The sequence below is a fragment of the Sorex araneus genome, chromosome 5 (assembly GCF_027595985.1).
Source record: "Sorex araneus isolate mSorAra2 chromosome 5, mSorAra2.pri, whole genome shotgun sequence".
Taxonomy (NCBI): Eukaryota; Metazoa; Chordata; class Mammalia; order Eulipotyphla; family Soricidae; genus Sorex; species Sorex araneus.
Window position 1 is genome coordinate 1,763,569 of NC_073306.1, and position 12,777 is coordinate 1,776,345.

Consider the following 12,777-nt stretch of genomic DNA (forward strand, 5'->3'; position numbering starts at 1 on the left):
ACCCGCTGCGTCCTCCTGCCCCACCCACGCTCCTGCGCCTGCCAGGAAGTTCGGGGTGTTGAGGCCGGGCACTCCTGGGACCAGGGGCCACGCCCGTCACCTCGGGGACGCGGGCCCCCCGCAGTGACCGCACCACGGCCAGCCCTGCCTCGGCGGGCTTGTTGCTGGCCCCCGACTCGTGACTCGTGAGCGGGGGCCGGGGCCACCCCGCAGGGCCCGGCTGCACCCCCACTCCAACACCAGGCCCTGCCCCCAACACTGGGTACGGGGGGGGGGGGGGGGCAGAGCCGCGGGAGACGCTGGTCTGCCCACGCGCTTCCTGCCTTCATCCCCGCCGGGCCTGCCTGTGCCGCAGGGACCCCCGAGCACTGGAGGGCCCCTGGAGGGCCCCCGGGGTGTCGGACGTGTCCTGTGCATCCCTGGTCCCGTGGGGGCTTCCTCTTCCAGGAAAGCCCCAGCAGGATGTGGCGCGGGGCGTGGCCAGGCGTGGCCGGCGGGCGGAGGGAGCCTGGGGCTTCTGTCCCCGTGTGCTGAGCTCGGGTCCCCCGCCCGCGTGCTGGGAAGGCACAGCCCAGGGCGCCCCTGGCCGGGGTCCCAGGCTGCGGGGCGGGTGGGGACAGAGGCCTGTTGGAGACTCAGGTGTTCTTTCTTTTTTTTTTTTTTTTTTGCTTTTTGGGTCACACCCGGCGATGCTCAGGGGTTACTCCTGGCTCTGCACTCAGGAATTACTCCTGGCGGTGCTCGGGGGACCCTATGGGATGCTGGGATTTGAACCCGGGTCGGCCACGTGCAAGGCAAACGCCCTACCCGCTGTGCTATTGCTCCAGCCCCTCGGGTGTTCTTTCTGCTGCCTTGGTTTGGGGCCGCGCCCAGCGGGGCCCACACCCAGCCCTCCCACGCATGTGTGTGCGCGCATGTGTGTGTGTGCATGCGTGTGTGTGTGTTTGCACACGTGTGTATATGTGTATGTGTGCACGCGTGTGTCTGTGTGCGTGTGTGTGTGGTGGAGGTTACGCAAGCGCCTTCCGGCCTGCAGCCACGGCTCTTCCTGTCTCTGTGGGCACCGGCACCTGTGGGCGTGTTTGCCCCGGGTGTCGCAGCTGTGCTGGGGCTTCCCTGGCGCCTCTGGGGCCCTGAGCCTGGGGCGGGGGCTCTGAGGGAGAGCCGGAGACCTGCCACCCAGGAGGGTCTCACATCGGGAGCGTCTGCGGACTCCGCCGCCCCAGGGGACTCGCCCAGGGGCCCCGCTGGCCCTGCGGCCCCCAGGGGCCCCGCACACCTGTGCGGGAGGTGGCGCGAGCTGCACCTGGCCCTGGGACGCTCAGGGGGACGAGGCCCCAGCAAGAGGGTTTGGAGCCTGGAGCGCGGCCCTGGGTGCCGGTGGGGCCCCTCCTGGCTCCCCGGCGTGGCCCCGTGTGTCCCCTCCCCGCTCTGGGTCACCCCACTTCACTGGGGACGAACCATCGGGAGCGAGAGGAGCCTTCCCCGGGTCGGGACTAGTCCATGGGCGTCGGGACTCGAACCCAGGGCCACCTGCGTCCCCAGGAGGGACAGGAGGCGGAGGGTGGGCTTCCTTGTAGGGGAGGCGGGGGAGGGCGCTGAGCCCCGGCCATCCCGGGTTCGGGCTCCCAGACGTGTCGGCCTGCGTGGCTGGAGCCCAGCCTGTCCCCACACGCGCCTGAGAGTGGCTCGTGCAGTGTAGACGGCGTTTCCCCCGGACAGTGGTGGCCTCGGGGCCTCGTCTGTCCCCTGGGCCCGGGCGCCGAGCAAGGCCTCTGACGGCTGAGTCTGGGGCCTGTTGGTGTTTGCTGCTGTCCTGAGAGCTCTGGGGGTGGAGCGGGCCCAGGGGCAAGTGTCCTGGGGCCACCGTGAGGGTGGGCCTGAGATTTGGGACTGAGCTGCAGAGAGGACCCAGGAAGTGACCTTTCTGTTGTTCAGTCTTTTGCCTGGGGCCACACCAGCAGTGCTCAGGGAGCACTGTGACAGGGACCCGGGTGGGCTGCATCACGCAGGTGCCCTCCCTGCTGTGTGTGGTTCTGCGGGGCGGGGTGGGTGTGGCGGTGGGTGCAGGGGGGAAGCAAAGGGTGGCCGCAGGGAAGCAGGCGCCGCCCCATCACCCGCCCTGCCAGCTTCAGGGCTGGGGGGCGGGGGCGGGGGGTCGGGGTCTCAGGCCTGGTGGGCAGCTGTGGGGGGTTGGGGGGGCTCTGCCCGCCGCCGGGGAGTGGCGCCTTCCTGCGGCCTGGGGGTGAGGGGCCCCCCAGGCAGGGGGCCGGACAGACGGACGGTCGGACAGCCCCAGGCCTCCCCATGCTTGGTGCGGGAAGAATGTTCTGGAGCCTCAGGAGACCGGGGAGGTGTGGGAGCGGAGGGTGGCGAGTAAAGCCTCCCACGTGCCGTGGGTGGACGGGCCCCTGTCCCGCCCGCCCGCCCGTCCGTCAGTCCAGCCGGCCACTGAGGCCTTTCCGATGCGCCATGGGCCGGCCCTGGGGTCCGTCGCCGAGAGTCTGCGGGAGCTTCTCCCCGTGTCTGTCGGGCGCCCTGACCTCCCTCTGCTTCTCGCAGGACCCACCCCTGCGCGGCCCAGTGGCTCCATGTACCCGGAATCCACCACGGGCTCCCCGGCGCGGCTCTCGCTGCGGCAGACGGGCTCCCCCGGCATGATCTACAGGTGAGGTGGGCGGGGCCGGGCGGGGTGGGCGGGGCGCGCGGGGCGGGGCGCGGGCGGGGTGGGCGGGGCCGGGCGGGGTGGGCGGGGCGGGGCGCGCGGGGCGGGCCGGGCCGGGCTGCCTGTTTCTGCCCCTGCACCTCTGCTCACGGCCCACCCGGACCCAGACCCCCAGACCCGAGCCCCGGGCCTTTCCAGACCCCCGGGGGCATCTGAGGGGCCCTGGGGGAGAGGGGCGTCCCGTGTGGGCTGGACCGGCCCCGGGCAGCAGCTCCTCCGTCCTCCCCCTGCCTCTCTGGCCAGGAGCCTCCCCACTGCCCCGTGGGCGGGGAGGGCTGGGCCTGAGCGCGCACCTTTGCCTCGGCCACTGGGTGGCGCTGTTCCCGCACTGCAGCCGCCCCTAGGGCCCGCGGCCTCTCTCCTCTCTCCCCCTGCTCTCTCCCGTCTCCCCCTAATGCCTGCGGCCTCTCCCCCCTCTCCCCCTGCTCTCTCCCCTCCTCCTCCCCTATGGCCCCGCAGCCTCTCTCCCCCTGCTCTCCCCCCTCCCCCTAATGCCCGTGTGCTCTCCCCCTGCCCCCCTAACGCCCGCGGCCTCTCCCCCCCTCCCCCTAACGCCCACGGGCTCTCCCCCCCCGCCCCCCTAACGCCCGCGGGCTCTCCCCCCCCCCCGCCCCCCTAACGCCCGCAGGCTCTCCCCCTGCCCCCCTAACGCCCGCGGCCTCTCCCCCGCCCCCCTAACGCCCGCGGCCTCTCCCCCTGCCCCCCTAACGCCCGCGGCCTCTCCCCCACCCCCCCCGCCCCCTAACGCCCGTGGCCTCTCCCCCCCCCCCGCCCCCCTAACGCCCGCGGGCTCTCCCCTCTCTCTCCACACGCTGTCGCTGTCGCAGCACTCGCTATGGGAGCCCCAAAAGACAACTGCAGTTCTACAGGTAACGCCCCCCCCCAGCACCTGCGTCTCCCCGGCCCAGGGGCCGAGTCCCTCGGAGCATGGAGGCGGCCCTGCTGCCCCCTCACTCGCTCCCCTCTGCCCCCCTCTATTGTCTGATGCCTGGGGCCCCAGGTGCTGGGTGCTGGGTGCTGGGCAAGGGGCTGGGGTCACAGGTGGTGTTGTGGTCACGGGTTGGGCTGGGGTCAGTGCTGGGTACAGGGTCACAGGTGGGTGCTGAGTCTTCACCTGGTGCTGGGTCAGTGCAGGTTTGTGCTGGGTGCTGGGTCGGTGCTGGGTGCTGGGTGCCGAGTGCTGGATGGGTGCTGGGTGCTGGGTCGGTGCTGGTGCCGGGCTCTGCGTCAAGCCCCACCCTGTCCCCACGCAGTCCCCACGGCACAAACAAGGAGCAGGTCCTTGTTGGCTCCGAGGCGCCTCCCGGAGGGCGGGGCACTGTGTCCGTCCTTCCATCCTGCTGCGGAACCTGCTGGACCCGCCGGGCCTCTGGCATTGCCCAGAGGACCATCCTGCACACGCGTGTGTGCCCGTGGGGGGCGCAGGGGGAGCCAGGGGGGCCATGTGGGTGTGCGCAGACCGTGGGGAATAGCCGCATGGTGCCGCCTTGGTGCAGACCAAGAAACTCTCGGGCCTCTCGGACCCCTGGGCCACCCAGGGAGGGAGCACGTGGGGCCCCCGGACCTCCCGAGGGCTTCCCTGAGGAGGCGTCCCCTGTGGGCATGCAGGAGCCGAGACTTCCTAGGGCACTGGCCTCACCCCCAGCCACTGGCCACCCTGGGAGCCCACGGCCGGCACCCGGGTCACAGGGCCCTGCCCAGGGCGTCCGTGTGGGCCTGAGCCCCTGAGACTCAGCCCCCGGCCGGGGGTCCCGGGCCCCCGCGTCTCACCCGCAGCTGCGGCCCGTGAGCCTCCGTGGACCCGATGCAGACACGAGGGTCCCTCTGTGGCGCCCGTCTCTGCCGTGCCCGGGGGTCCTGGCCGGCGTGGCCCCGCCCAGTGCAGACGCGCCCGGCTCTGGGAGTCGGCCCTGCGCCCGCGCTGGGGACGGTGCCCGAGTGGGGCGGGGACGTGCCCGAGTGGGGCGGGGACGGACGGTGCCCGAGTGGGCCATGGACGGTGCCTGAGTGGGCCGTGGACGGTACCCGAGTGGGCCGTGGACGTGTCCGCCCAGCAGGAGCCTGGACAGGGCCAGGAGATGGCCACGCTCAGAGCCGCACGGGGACAGGGGTGACTGTGCCTCCACCTGGGCCCCGGGGCCACCCCACGGGCCTCTGGGGTCACGACCTTGTCACCGCCCACCCCCCCCCCCCGGCTCCCAGCCAGAGCGTCTCCCCCAGACTGGGCCAGGGTGCGTCCTGCAGCCCTGCCCGGGTCCAAGTCCCAGCTTCCAGAACCTTCCGTCCATTTATAGATGCGGCAGCAGAATGCAGAGCAATCTGGGCCACCTCCCGGCGGAGGGGACGGGGCGTCGGTGTGGGCAGAGGGAGAGGGGGCCGTGGCTCCTGCGGCAGAGGCGGCCAGGAGCGTGGCCGGGCCGGGCCTGCGGGGACCCCGAGGCAGGAAGGGGGGGACCAGCCGGACCCCCGGGGGCGGGCCCGGCCCTCCCGCCCGCCCGCCCGCGGCTGCCTCGCGCCCGCCCCACCCGGCTCCTGAATAATTCAGCCGGCCTGAGGGCTGCTGCTCTGAGCCGCCCCGCCCGCGACCGCGCCGCTCTCGCTCCCCAATTGCTCGGCCGCGCCAGACGCCGCCCGGCCCCAGCCCCAGCGCGGGAAGGCAGGTGAGCACCGGGCGCCCGCGGTGGGAACTGAGCCCCTCCGTGTCGCTGCGAGGCTGAAGACCTCCCCCGCCCTCTGCACCCCTGGGCAGCAGCCGACTCGGGGGTGCTGGGGGCGTCCGGCGCGGCCCGGGGCTCCGCAGGTGGACAGCGGGCAGGGGGGGCGGGCGTGATGGCTGGCTGGGGGCTGCTTGCGGGGCCTTGGCTGTTGCAGAATGTTCTGGAAGCAGACGACCCCCCCCCGCCCGCTGGCCCTGCCCTGACCATGCGCCCGGTGCTGCCCTCCTGGTGTCCCGCTTCAGCCGCGCTGCCCGTCTCTCCGCTGCTGCCCGGGCCCCCCCCCCGGCTCTCCGGAGACTGGGGGCGAGATGCCCGCGGCAGCCGCGGCTTAAGGAGGCCGGCGCCCCCCGCCCTGCGTTCCCGAGCTCCCGCGGGTCCCGGGCCGCCCGCCGGGACAGTTGGCCGGGGGCCGTGGGGAGAGCTGTACGCTCGGGCGGGTCCTGCAGGCGGGAGCCGGGGGGGGCAGCGCCCTCCCCCGGAATTCTGGGCGTTTCTGATCAGTGCCCGTGGGGGCCACGCAGGGCTGGGCCGCGGCCCCCCGGACAGCCCGGACCCCGCACCCCGGGCGTGCACGAGCCTCTGGTGGGCGCCAGCCCCTCCCAGCTCGGGGGGTCCCGGCCCCCCGCCCACGGCCTCGCGGGCCTGCCTGGGGTCGCCGGTGTCTGGACACACGAGCACGTGCCCCTGTGCCGACCCCTCCCGGCGCCAACGCTGGCCACCTCCCCCTCCCGGACGCTCAGCCGCCGCGGGCCGGCGCCCACTGGGCACATTCCCAGGGCCCCCCCCCCCCCCCCGGCTTCTCACCGCCAGTGCCTTGAAAGCTAATGACTATCGACCGCCAGACCCACTGGGGACGCTCGGGGCGTCGGGCCGGCCCTGCCGCTCACGGAACAGCCCCCGGAGCCACGGCCTGTCCGGGGCCCCACGGAGGCCCTGGGCCCCCTCACCCAGCCCAGCCCTGGGACACTGCCGCCACCCAGCCCCAAGCCAGGGCAGGCAGGAGGGCGCTGCCCGATGCCTGGACGGTCCTGGGGGTCCTCAGGCCCCGCCTGCCCGCCCCCGCGGCTGCCGGGAACCAGCAGAGGCACAAAGGCCGCACCGGCCTCGCCGCGTCCAGGGACACCGTCACACGCCCGGGGAGGGGAGCAGGAGCACCAGGGGGGAGCACCAGGAGGCGGGGGCAGCGCCGGCCCCTCGGGGCCCGCACCCTGACATCGCCCACGGGGGCAGGCGAAGAACTGGCGCCCAGGGGCTGGAGTGATAGCACAGCGGGTAGGGCGTTTGCCTTGCACGCGGCTGACCCGGGTTCAAATCCCAGCATCCCATATGGTCCCCTGAGCACTGCCAGGGGTGATTCCTGAGTGCATGAGCCAGGAGTGACCCCTGTGCATTGCTGGGTGTGACCCAAAAAGCAAAAAACAAAAAAAAAAGAACCAGCGCCCACCCCGTCTCCCTCTGCCCCGCCTGGGCCCTCGTGGGCACTGCGTCACGCCGCCCTCTGTCCAGCCCGGGGACGCGCCCTCCCTACTCCCCTCTGCTCCGTCTCTGCTGCAGGCTCGTGGCGCGGCTCTGGGGCCCCCTCCCCAGCCCAGACGCGCAAGGGACACGGTCCCCGGACGGGGTGTCCTGGAGGCGGTGCCTGGCCTCTGACGCTGGCTCCGGCAGTCCCCAGGTCCGCTCCAGGCCGAGTCCCCGGCCGCGCTGCGCATGCTCTCTGCTCCCGTCTGCCCCAGGCCCTTGGCACACGCGCCTGGCATGCGGCTTGCCGGGGGCCCGTACCCAGGCCGAGGCTGGGTGGAGGCGGGCGTTTGGCCGGGTGCTGAGGCGGCCACGGGCTCTCCGGGCAGGACCCTCCGGCATCTCCCGTGCGGACGCGGCGGCCGGCGGGCCGGGCTGGACCATGCTGTCCATGACATACAGCGAGAGCCTGCGGAGCGTGAGCAGCCGCTGCCCCTCGGACTGGGCGCTGCCCACCGTGCGCCAGGCCGGCACGCTGGAGCTGCAGCGGCTGCGGGACGTGCGGGCAGCCGCCCGGGCCCGGAACATGGAGAGCTTCCTGCGCACGCACGGCCTCTCCCTGGACGGCTGCACCGCCCGGCAGACGGGCATGAAGTACCGGTAAGGGCGGGGCCGGGGGGCCTGGCGCCAGGCTCTGGTCCCAGGGGACGGGCCAGGGCAAGGCGGGGCCTGGGGCCTGTGCCTGGGACCCCGGAGACCCGCCCGGGGCGGGCGGCAGCCGAGGCTCAGACACGAGACCCGCCTTCAGCTGGGGCCCCGCTGCCCGCTCGGCTCTGGGGCCTCAGTGTCCCCCGGGCACCCCCCGGCTGGGTGTCCCTCTCGCCGGTGCCCGGCCTGTGCCGCCGGCACCCTTGGGAACTGCGGACACGGGCCAGGCCGCCCCGTCCAGGGAACAGTCTGGCCAGGCGCCAGGCGGCCCGTGTGGGCAGTGCTGACCGTGTGTCCCGGCACGTCTCTGCCCTCCGCAGGCTCCCGGCTCTCTGGGAAGCGCCTCGGGCCCACCCGCCCTCCCGGCCTTCCCGGGACAGGACTCACATGGCGCCCGTCACCTGAGCGTGGGGGTCCCGCTAGGGCCCAGGGAGGGGTGTGGTTGGATTCTCAGCTCCAGGAACCTGTGCTTTGAGACGCTGACCCGGGTTCCGTCCCCGGCAGCCCATAGTGCCCCCCCTTCCCCACCAGGAGCAATCCCCATGCACCATGGGCTGGCGTGGCGGCTCCCACCCGGGGCTGTGCGGTGGGACCCCTGGGCAAGACAGGGCGGGGCCCGGGGCTCAGGCCCAGGGCGAGTGGCCTGCTGTAGACAGGGCCTGCGTGGGGCAGCATGGGGCAGGGTTGGGGCAAGCCGGCCGTGGGGGCAGGGGTGGGGCGAGCTGGCTGTGGGGGCAGGGGTGGGGCGAGCTGGCTGTGGGGGCAGGGGTGGGGTGAGGTGGCTGTGGGTGCAGGGGTGGGGCGAGCCAGCCGTGGAGGCAGGGGTGGGGTGAGGTGGCTGTGGGGGCAGGGGTGGGATGAGCCTACGTGGGGGCAGGGGTGGGGCGAGCTGGCTGTGGGGGCAGGGGTGGGGACAGGCGGGCCTCCGTGTCTGGGACGCCCTTGTCTGTGGGGAGGGTGGAGCGAGGGCGCCAGCCTGGCCATACTGAGCCCACAGGAGCCCCCAGCACTGACAGGCCGCGCTCTGGTCACTGTCCCCGCAAGGGCCGGTCCAAGATGGCCAAGTCCAGGTGCCCCGGGAGTTCTGAGGTCGCCCTGAGCCGGGGGGGCTGCTCCCCCCTTTCCTCCCCCTCCCTCCCCCTCTCTCTCCCTCCGTTCCTCCCCCTCTCCCTCCCTCTCCCCCCATCCCTCCCCCGCCCCCTCCCTCTCCCCCCTCCCCGAGGTGTCCCCACTCGGGTGCCCTGCAGACAGCCGTGTGCAGCCGAGTGCTCAGGTTCTGCGCTGAGCAATGGGCTTGTGGGGTGGGGTCAGGGGCGACCCCCTCCGGCCTGGGGGGGTCTCCCAGGCCCTCCTGAACTTGGAGGAAGAGGAGGCGGCCCGGCGGGTCCCTGTGCGTGTGCAGGAGGCGGGGGAGGATGGGGAGCACGGGCCGCGCCCTGGGCTCTAGAACAGGGCGGGACCCTGCAGGGTGGAGGCTGGGCCGGGGTTCGAGCAAGGCGCTAGAGACCACGCCCACCTCCGCCCCGTGGCCTCTCCCCTGCAGTCAGGGCCAGCGCCAGCCCGGCCCACAGACCCCGGCCACCTCCAGACTGTTCCCCCGGGGCCCCCACAGCCTCCGGGCCCGGGGGCCGCCCTGGGGCCCTCAGTGGCCGCCTGTCGCCGAGGCCGAGGGGGCCGGGCGCGCGAGGAGAGCACCCAGGGAGGAGCCCGGCGCCGAGCCCCACCCGGTCCCTGTGAGCGCGGCAGGCCGGCGTGATGGGCAGGGGAGGGGGGCCCCCCGGGCACCGTCTGGGGTTCCCTGTGCCCCTCTGCTCTCCCCTCCACCTCCCCGGCCTCGCGGGGCCTCCCGGGCCAGCCTCCCCCGTCCCCACATCCCGCCCGCTGCCGCCCCCGGGCCTCGTTAATAACGGATGGCCGGCCCCACCTCCCGCCTCCCAAACGCTCCCGAGCACTGCGGCTGGCTGAGGAGAGCGAGCAGCAGAGCCGCCCCGCCCGCACCCGGCCCTCGGGTCCAGCACCCCCCTGGACGCTCGCCGGCCCCTCACAGGCAGCTCAGGCTCCTTCGGGGCCCCGGGAAAGCCGGGCCCAGGGCGTGAGGCCGCGGCGGCCAGCATGCAAGTGTCCTTCGTGTGCTCCGAGCACGGCCTCAAGGCCCGGGGCTCTGCGGCCAGCAGCCCGGGGGCCCGCGGCCACTCCCGGGCGGGGGTCCTGGCGGCGCGGAGCCCGGGACCACCGTCGGCGCGGAGTCCCCTGAGCACCGGCAAGGCCAGCGGGAGCCGGCGGGGGATGGCGCTTAGGTAGGCGGGGGGCGGGGGGTGGGAGGCGGCGAGCGAGGGGCCAGACCGCGGCTCCCTGACCCCGGCCGCCACGCTGGGAAGTGGGGCGACTCGTCCCCCCGGGACACCGCCAGGCGCCTCTGCAGCTGTCCCCCACCCCCCCCAGCCTGACACCGGGTCAGCCCATGCTGGGGGGCGCCCAAGTGCAGGGCCGCCCTGCGGGGGTATGGGGTCAGGGGCCGCCCTGCAGGCTGCCTTTGCCTGCTCGCGCTGGCCCGTGTCCACTCGGGGTCACGCCTGGAGCTCTCTGCAGGACGAGAGGGCGGGAACGGCTCTGGGGGGTCTCGGCTGGCTCCCCGGAAAGTGCTCCCCGAGTTCCTGGGCAACCCTGCAGTCGGTGGCTGTCGCCCTGGACACAGCCCCAGGGAAGGCCCCGGGGCAGGTGCTGACCAGCCGGCTCTCGCGGCCACGACCCTGTCCCTGCCTGGCCGCGCGCCTCCGGCCAGGAGCCGGTCCCCTGCCGCCTGGGCACGCCCCTCGTGGGCCCGTGGTGGGGGACGGACCCTGGGATCTGCCGCACGGTCCCAGAGAATGTGTGTGCATGTGTGTACGCGTGTGCTTGTGTATACGCGTGTGCACATGCGTGTACACGTGTGTACGTGTGTGTTTGTGTGCACATGTGTACATGCGTGTGCATGCTTGTGCGTGTGCTGCTATGTGTACACGCCTGTGTGTGCCGTGCTGTCCGAGTGGCCCATCTGCAGCCTGACCCTTCGTCCCTGCAGCTTTGTCAGCGGTGCGACCCCCAGAGCCCCGGGGGCGGGACAGTGCTCGCCCCGGTTTGCACACTCAGCCCTGCTGGCGCGTGCTCGGGGGCGCGCAGGAGACCCCCAGGGCGCCGTGTCGGGCCCAGTGACGGGACGGGCTTCGCCCAACAGCGAGACAGGCACCCGCTCTCATCCCGGGTTCTCCGACGCTCACTGTTGTGGTCTGCGGGACTCTATAGCAGTGCTCGGGGGGTTACTCCTGGCTCAGTGCTCAGGGCCGTGTGCCACAGGCATTAAGCCTGGGCTCCTGCGTGCACACGTGCGCTCCAGCCCGTTAGGCGTCTGAGTTCCCAATCTCTCAGGGGTCTGTGACTCCCAGGGCTGGGCTGCTGCCTGGGCCCCTGTGCCACCGACCCGGCCGCACATCTCCTTAGCCACTTTCCTGAGCCGGGCTTGACCAGCCCTGACTGGCTCTATTCGGGGAGAAAACAGGGCCTGAGAGTTCCCGGGGACAGCGCCGGAGGGACCCGTCACCCTGATGAGCAACGACTCTGTGAAGCCTGTCAGGATGGAGAGCCTGTCCCCCTCAGAGAGCCTGTCCCCCCTCAGAGAGCCTGTTCCCCCTCAGAGAGCCTGTTCCCCCTCAGAGAGTCTGTCCCTGTGCCCCCTCAGAGAGCCTGTCCCCCTCAGAGAGTCTGTCTCCCTCAGAGTCTGTCCTCCTCAGAGAGCCTGTCCCCCTCAGAGAGTCTGTCCCTATGCCCCCTCAGAGAGCCTGTCCCCTCAGAGAGCCTGTCCCCCCTCAGAGAGCCTGTCCCCCCTCAGAGAGCCTGTCCCCCTCAGAGAGCCTGTCCCCCTCAGAGTCTGTCCCTGTCCCCCTCAGAGAGCCTGTCTCCCTCAGAGATTCTGCCCCCCTCAGCTCCCTCCCCGCAGAGAGCCTGTCCCCGTCAGCCTGCCCCGTCATGTCTCGTCTGAGGCAGCGTCTGAGGCAGCGCGAGTGGCCTCAGCTGGTGTGCGCCCCCCAGGGCTTCCCAGTTCTGTCCCAAGCTGGAGACCCGCCTGGTTCCCACCCGGTGTGGCGCTGGGGGGTTGTGCAGGGCGCTCGGCTCCCTCCCCGCGCGGAGCCTCTGCCCTTTGGCTTCAGTCTGGGGAGGCATAGAACATTCGAGGGCCCGGAGCGGCGGGACAGGGGAGGTTACGAGGCACCGTCTGGCCCCGGCACCTCCAGGGGAGATCTCGGAGTGCAGGGCCAGGAGTGACCCCTGAGCACTGTCTGGCGGCCCAGAAAAGCAAATAGATAAATTCATCGTGACCAGAAAGAACATTTGAATCTGCCACCACAGAACCTTCTGGCCGTGAGGGTGGGGCAGGGGCCGGAGCCGCAGCACAGCGGGGAGGGCGTTTGCCTTGCACGCGGGCGACCCGGGTTCGATCCCCAGCATCCCATAGGGTCCCCGAGCACCGCCAGGGGTGATTCCTGAGGGCAGAGCAAGGAGTGACCCTGAGCATCGCCGGGTGTGACCAAAAAAAAGATAAATAAATAAATAAATAAATGAGCCGCCGGCCGGAAGTGTAGCCCCTGACTTGTGTCCCGAAGCTGCACCCTGGACAGGGGCCCAGGGAGCTGAGGACAGCAGGTGCGATGGCCGCCAGGGCAGGGACACACGTGCAGGCTGGGGAGGGCTCTGCCCCTTTCACACGGTAGCTTTCTTTTACTCTTCGGCTCACCTGGCAGTGCTCAGGGAGCATGCAGTGCCGGGGTGGAAGCCCAGCCCCTGCGGGCTGTGCGTGCGTGTGCAGAGACAGTGGGGGCTGCCAGGTGCGGGGCCAGCCCAGTGACCCCAGACTGGGCACGGGTTCAAGAGCCGTCCTGTGCCAGCCTCCGCTGGAGACAGCCGGGTGCGGGGACAGGGCAGCGGGAGGCGGGAGGGGAGCGGGGCCTGCCAGGGGACCCGCCTGCCCGTCTCTGCTCGTCCGAGGGGAGACTGATAGAGCCCTGCCGGGGGCGGGCCCTGGGACCCTCTCACCCAGCTCTGCTGGGCGGCCAGCGGGGACAGCGTCTCCCCCACCCCGTCCGGACGGAGGGACAGGGTGGGCGGGCACAGAGGCGGGGAGGCAGGCGGACTGAG

General features: G+C 72.6%; 1 protein-coding gene across 4 annotated transcripts in view; it reads left to right on the forward strand.

The window, feature by feature from the left end:
* KCNAB2 (potassium voltage-gated channel subfamily A regulatory beta subunit 2) overlaps positions 1–12,777 on the forward strand; it is a 35,256-nt gene that overhangs the window by 9,512 nt on the left and 12,967 nt on the right. For 2 of the 4 annotated variants that reach the window (XM_055140199.1, XM_055140198.1), the window contains exons 2-4: positions 2,563–2,668; positions 3,553–3,594; positions 7,290–7,560. In XM_055140199.1, coding sequence (XP_054996174.1) covers positions 3,561–3,594; positions 7,290–7,560 — 305 coding nt within the window. In that variant the 5' untranslated portion in view covers positions 2,563–2,668; positions 3,553–3,560. The remainder of the gene's footprint in view (positions 1–2,562; positions 2,669–3,552; positions 3,595–7,289; positions 7,561–12,777) is intronic. The other 2 variants (XM_055140200.1, XM_055140201.1) reach the window with 2 other exon arrangements.